The following is a 7,037-nucleotide window of genomic DNA, read 5'->3' as shown; positions in this document are numbered from 1 at the left end:
TGTGACTAAGTCCAAGATGACAGGGTCGTCTTAGAAGAGAGATTCTTCATTTTTTGACAAACAGGAAATAATGTCTCTTCTAAGTCAGTTACCTGCAACAATATGTGAAAACACTGCATAAAACGAAGTTATTTTTCTTCAGATTGGGTGTTTTATTCATGTGCAAATATAACCAGAATTAAATCAATTAATTAAATACAAGTCATAGATTAACTGATTAAGATGTTTTTAATTGGATAGCTTACAATTATCAAGGATGTTTATTTGTTCGTTTCAGATTAGCATCCTGTGCGGGGGGGGGTGTGTGTGTTGAATTCTGCAACTGATAAACAATGCATATTAAAGGAATAGTTTGCATAATCTGTTTCGTTTCTACTAGTTATGGAAAAGGGCAAAGAGTGAAGCATGGCACCAAAGCAAATCTGTGGTCTTCCAACTTCCACCACCCCTGATCATTGACTTGGGCTGAGGCAGTTAAAGTCCAACAATATCTGAAATGCCACAGTTTCCTTATTCCTGTACTGGAAGTTCTGCCAAGGTAGTTGAGATTCCATAGCTCAATCCTATAGTATACCGTATTTTTCGCTCTATAGGACGCACTTTTCTCCCTCCAAAAATGAAGGGGAAATGTGTGTGCATCCTATGGAGCGATTGCAGGCTTTTGCTGAAGCCTGGAAGGCGAGAGGGGTCGGTGCGCACCGACCGCTCTCGCTCTCCAGGCAGCTATCCGCAAGCCTTTGGAGCGCTCCAAAGGCTTGCGGATAGCAGCCTGAAGCCCGGCAAGCGCAGCACCAATTCCCACTGTGCTCGCCGGGCTTCAGGCAGCTGTCCGCAAGCCTTCTGAGCACGGCAGGAGTTCCCGATGTGCTCAAAAGGCTTGCGGATAGCTGCCTGTTCTGGGGGCTAGGGTCGGGGGAAGCTCGGGCTCTGAGTGGCTCTGAGGTTGTGCACAATCTTGCCACCACTCCTGGACCTGGGGGGGGGGAATAATTTTTTTCTTTATTCTCCCCCCCCCAAAAAAACCCCCTAGGTGTGCCCTATGGTCCGGTGTGCCCTATGGAGCGAAAAATACAGTACTTATTAAGGCCATTGATTTCAATGGGTTTGTGCAGCTAAATCTTATATAAGTTTGGGCTGCCAGAAGATATCATGTGGGCTAGAAACTTGTCATTTAAAATCTGAGAATTTCAGGATTCCAAAGGAAGTAGCCCAGTTATGCCTTTTCCTGTAGTTGCATGGTAAAACTAGAATACTACCTTTCTAGCTTGAGGGGAAGGGGCTTCTTCAAGCTCCTAAGGCACATTTTATGACAAAATATTGCCAGAGGCAGTGGCTAGCTAGGGCTAAAAGGCCTAATTTGTGCTAAATATCTAGGGATGACAAGAAGGGTTCAGGACAGCAATAGCTGATGGAGTTGAAACACACCTAGTTCCACCTTTAAGGAGTGCATTTTGATTAGTCATTGATTTGGAGCATTTGCAGCATAATTAAAAGGGCACTTTGCTCAGGTACTGAAATGTACAAGAGACAAGACAAATTTATATTGACATTAGCTGTCGTCTGATCAGAGTACCATGCTTAAAGCGAAGAAGTCTTTTGTGCCTCTGTGTCTAGTATGCTGCAGAGATTGAAGCTATGAACTGGTCCCACTTTTTTTGCCAGATCTCCAGGGCCTTTTTCTTTTGACCAGGTTGCATACTGCTGTAGCTGTGAAAAGAAAAGAAGTCCAGGTCAGAGGAGGAGAAACTGCTTTAAAAGCTGGATGATCAGGTCAAAAGCCAGAAAAGAGCAGGAAATAAAAACTCAGCAAATTGACTGTTTATGCTGCACTGGGTATATAGGTGCAGCCTAGGAAGAAAATCTCACTGAATTTACAGGACTTGCTGTCAGGTAAGTGTGCTTAGAATTATAGCTGTCATGGCTGTGGTCTCAAGCTCAGAGAAGGATAAGCCAATCATGTTTGGAGCTGTTTTAACACTTACCAGGTCCATGTTTGATAGACCTCTCACCTAACCATCATATAAACTTATTTACCAATGTGGGCAAGTAGTGCAGAGTACAACAGCAGTAAGGGTAATAAGTGGAGTATTCTGTGGTGCATAGGTGTTAAGAAGCACTGCACTGATTTGCCCATTAGCTTCTAAGCCAGTTTCAATTAACTTTTGCTAACCTAAAAAGCTATAAATAAGTTGTGACCAGGGTACGTAAAAGGTCACCTTGCCCCATACAGACCTGCTAACAAGGAGTCTTGTAAGTGGTGCTGCATTTTACAGTATGTCACCTAACAGCAACACAGAACAGGGTCTGATCTGTGGTGGGACCCACTCTTTAAATACTCCCCTCCCTTGCTATATGGGAGGCACCCACAGTAGGGTGACTGTTAAAACCTAATTTGTTTGCTCAGGCTTTCCCTGACTAGGTTACTGGTACATTTTAAATATCTGGTGAATATCCCATACATTGTTTATTGTTTCCTGCAGTGGCTCCCCGTATGTGGAATGCTCTCCCCAGTGAGGTTTGGCTGACACCCTCATTATACACCTTTAGACGCCAGGCAAAAACGTTCCTTTTCAACCAAGCCTTTGGGTGGTTGACATCCGATGCCCTTTTAATTGTGTTGTGGAGGGTTTATTGATTAGTTGTTGTTCTTACTTTTATTATGTATTTTGTGGTTTTTATATTGTAATTATATGCTGTAAAGCACCCTGAGATCTACAGATGACAGACAGTATACAAATTTAATTAATAAATTAATAATAACAATACTTACTTTAGAGAGTTTAGTGCTAGTTGTTTCAAAGTCCTCAGATCAGCACTCATCCCTCCAATGCCCATGAACATCTCATAGAGGTCATATGACAGACCCTTTGCTCCAAAGACGGATGGATCATCAGAGGAAACCACGATGTGGTGACCCTCTGCCATCAGGACTGCAGCAGGATGGTTCCTGAGATCCGATACTAACATCAGGACCTTGAAGAGGTACATAACTGAGATAAGTAAATACTGCCATTTTATTTGTGTATGTGTGTGTGTTACATATCTTTAGGCACCAAGCAAAAACATTCCTCTTCTCCCAAGTCTTTGGCTAATTAAACAATCTATTGCCTTCTAATCTGTGGAGGGAGCCTCAAAGGGCATATTGGGTTTTTTTTGTTATTATGGTATGTATTTTGTGTTTTTATATTGTAAGCAGTTCTGTGATCTCCAGATGAAGGGTGGTATAGAAATTTAAACAACAACAAAACAACAATAAATCCTGCCTCATAGGTTGCACTCTAGAAAATTACAACACTTCTGTGGCTCAATCCTATGCATGCATACTTGCAAGTAAGTCCATTGAGTCCAATGGAACTTCTTCCACACAAGTGTACATAGCCTTTAATTGTATGCACTCTTAAATGGAGACTGTCCCAAGTAAATAGAAGAGTTTGGACTTGATATCCCGCTTTATCACTACCCTAAGGAATCTCAAAGTGGCTAACAATCTCCTTTCCCTTCCTCTCCCACAACAAACACTCTGTGAGGTGAGTGAGGCTGAGAGACTTCAGAGAAGTGTGACTAGCCCAAGGTCACCAGCAGCTGCATGTGGAGGAGCAGGGAATCGAACCCAGTTCACCAGATTACGAGACTACCGCTTTTAACCACTACACCACACTGGCACACTGGGCAGCATCCTTCTCCAACTAAAAGCAGGATTTCAAACTGCTGAAGACAGTACACAGATGTCCTGACAAAGAGTCTTGTGGTACCTTAAAATACTAGTACATTTTGTTACAGCATAAGCTTTTGTGGATTACAGTCTACTTCATCAAATATATGAAGTATAATTATTTACTCCTCTCCCCCAAGCTTTACAATAATGTATATATCCTGCAATTATATCTATCTATCATGCATCATTCTTATTTTTATCAGTATCATCGTCCTTGCTTAAACACACAGACACACACGTATAAACACACCTCAGGATTAATCCTGCTATCAGAGACAGATAACAGGGCTAGGCTCCCTTCTGTGTGAACAGTACCTGGTTAGAAATAGGGCAGACTTCTATAGGAATATCCATCTTCAAAGCCAAATTCTTAGCTTCTGGGTGCTTGGTAATGGCAAATCCATGGCCAATCCTGCTGGTGTTCAACAGCAAGGCATCCAACAAATTTCTATCTACAGAGGTGCCTTCCCAGTCTGAGTGATAAAGAGAATTCTTACATCAATATAAAACCACAAAATGGTTGTCACAATGGTCCCAAATACATAGAGGGGAAACCCAGATAAGTTGTTTTCTGAAAGAGTAATGTTATGTGAGGCCTAAAAAGGGATTGTCAGAACTTTTCTGTGGTCTAGCTTGATGTTTTTTCATTATTTGCTTTGTTGGTTTTTTGTTTCCTTTCTGCCACATCTCATTTTACCAACCATGTGAGTCAAGTTAAATCACATGCCTAAAGCGGCCAAGTGGATTCATGGCCATGAATTCCAAAATCCAGCCTTTGCATCTGGCACTCTTGAGGATTTAATGCCTCCTGTGCACATCAATGCCATGTTTAAAGTGGCCCACTCCAGTCAAAATGGCAAACCATTCTGTGCTTGGTAAAGCAAAGTACAGTGGCACCTTGGTTTTTGAACGTCTCGGAAGTCAAATGTTTTGGTTTTCAAATGCTGAAAACCTGGAAGTAACTGCTTCGGCTTTTGAACACTTTTCGGAAGTTGAACGTGCCACACGGCTTCCGTATTGAGCTTTTAATGCAAATTAGCCACTCAGATTTCATCCAATACCCAGGATCAACCAACAGCAAACCCTTAACCACCCGATGAATGGAAAAGGTGCCTTCTTTCCAGTGGCGTAGCGTGGGGGGTGCAGGGGGGGGGGCCCGGCTGCACCGGGCGCAACATCTGGGGGGCGCTCGCTCGCACTCGCAGCTCTCTGCCCCTACCTGGCTCACTCACTCTCTCTCACTTAGGGGGCGCAAATTACTTGCCTTGCCCCGGGTGCTGACAACCCACGCTACGCCACTGCTTATTTCCGTTATCAATGTTTCAAGGCTTTATTGCCATGGTACTAGAAAAACCTTTCGATTCCCGACAACCATGTTTCACTGTAACTATATTGCAGAAAGCTAGCAAACATGACCATGTGACCCAATCATCCTCCCCGAAAACTCCTCTGACATCTTAGTAATAGCTCAGCCAACAGATGGAGCAGCAGATTGTCACCCTGCTAAGTCTCTGTGAGCAGAGGCTCCTATGTGGCAAAGCATTCTAGGACTGCTTATGCAAAACAGTAATCCACGTGAACTCTGGCAGACGCCACAGGCTTTGGCAAAATGTTATTTGCTACTCAACATGCCTATCATGAGGGGGTTTGCCAGTACATTTCAGATGACTGGTACAAGCACAATCCTATGCATGCGTGATCAAAGATAAGTCCAGCTGAGTTCAATAGGTCTTTCTTCTATGTATGTTGTGCCTAGAATTGCAGCTGTAATATTAGATTGGTCCACTGACACACACACCAATGTATGCCAAGACACACACACAAAGGAAGAATACTGTTTATCTAGTTTCATCAAAAAGGTCATCAGAAAGTTCTGAACATAATGATTTAAGAAAAGCCCTGCCGAATCAGACCACAGACCCAACTAGTCCCACTTCCTGTTCTCAAAGTGGCCAACTAGGTGACTATAGCAAATTCACAGACAAGGCCTGAGTATAACAACACTCTTTCCACCTGTACTTCTCCTTGCTGTGGGATTGCCATATTTTGAAAAGTACAAACCAGGACAACCTGAAAGTTGTTGAGCTATTTTTAGCATGACCATGAAATTGTCAAGCTTTCTTTTATAAAATGGCAAAAAAAAAAACCACCACAATTTTCGATTGACTTGCCTAAGATCCGCCTTTCGAAAACTCCCTCATGACGTAAATTTCGCCTTTGAAATCCTGGGCATACGGCAGCCCTACCTTACTGATCAGTTTTGATTCTCTTAAGAACATAAGAAGACAGACCTTCCAAAGTGTCCCTATTTTCCAGGGACATCCCTGATTTAGAGAAGCCGTCCTAGTTTCTGATTTGATCCTGGAATGTCCCACTTTTCCTTAGGATGTCCCTATTTTCATTGGATAAATTTTAGAGGGTATGGAGTTATCTGATCCCTGAGCTGTCTGAAGGCAATCCTGTACAGGGAAGCTTTTTTAATGTTTAATGTTTTGTTATGTTTTTATATATGTTGGAAGCTGCCCAGAGTGTGGGGTATAAATAGTAAAATTATCATTGTGGAATGGGACGTCCCTATTTTCACCGGAGAAATGTTGGAGGATATGAGAAGGGCCCTGACGGATCAGGACAGGGGTCATCCAGTCCAGCATCCTGTTATTACAGTGGCCAACGAGATGCATAGGGGAAGCCAACAAGCAAAACCCAGGTTGGGGCGGTGAGGGGCGGGGTGGCAACCTGGCCTGGGCCTTGGAGGGCTAAGTCAGCAGGGGTGCCATCCCAAGGGCTGGCTGCTTTTCTGTTTGAGTTTATAACTTTATTCTAACAAGACTCCTCAGATTAGCTCTGCACAGGCCTGGCAAAACCTGAGTGCAACAGCACTCTCCCCACCTGTTATACCCAGCAATTGGCATTCAGAAGCATACTGGCTCTAACAGTGGAGGTAGAACATAGCTATCATTGCTAGTAGATTGTACTGCATAAATAGCAGCCGCCACCGCCACAGCAGCATGTAGGGTTGAATAGAAAGGCTTGGATCAGATGATCTATTTGTCTCTTGCAAGCCTATGGCCCTCTACCCATATAAGAGTCACAAACAGTAAGGCAGTGAAGGAAATCGATGCATGCATTTTGGTCGGTTACAAAATGTGTGCGCGTACACACACACACACACACACACACACACACGTGCTTTGCAGACATAGATTGGATTTGAAGGCTTTTAAATTGCTTCCCGATGGCACTACTTTGGAAGGTGATGGACTCTCCTTTGTTAGGATTTTTTTAAAGTAGAGGCTGGATGGCCACCTACCATGGACATGTA

The 7,037-nt window shown here is 43.3% G+C and overlaps 1 protein-coding gene across 2 annotated transcripts in view; it reads right to left on the bottom strand.

The window, feature by feature from the left end:
- Positions 1–128: 128 nt before the first annotated feature.
- The window catches only part of ADA2 (adenosine deaminase 2), a 28,624-nt gene continuing 21,715 nt past the window's right edge, over positions 129–7,037 (bottom strand). The window contains exons 8-12 of one of the 2 annotated variants that reach the window (XM_083461697.1): positions 4,031–4,188; positions 2,771–2,973; positions 952–1,707; positions 803–876; positions 129–608 (exon numbers count right to left, since the gene is read on the bottom strand). In XM_083461697.1, the coding sequence (XP_083317823.1) occupies positions 1,611–1,707; positions 2,771–2,973; positions 4,031–4,188 (458 nt within the window). In that variant the 3' untranslated portion in view covers positions 129–608; positions 803–876; positions 952–1,610. The remainder of the gene's footprint in view (positions 609–802; positions 877–951; positions 1,708–2,770; positions 2,974–4,030; positions 4,189–7,037) is intronic. The other variant, XM_083461696.1, reaches the window with a different exon arrangement.

Source organism: Podarcis liolepis (genome assembly GCF_965112155.1).
Source record: "Podarcis liolepis genome assembly, chromosome: 10".
NCBI classification, from domain to species: domain Eukaryota; kingdom Metazoa; phylum Chordata; class Lepidosauria; order Squamata; family Lacertidae; genus Podarcis; species Podarcis liolepis.
Note: the sequence above shows the minus strand (reverse complement) of the source record. Positions and strands in the feature narration are given on the sequence as shown.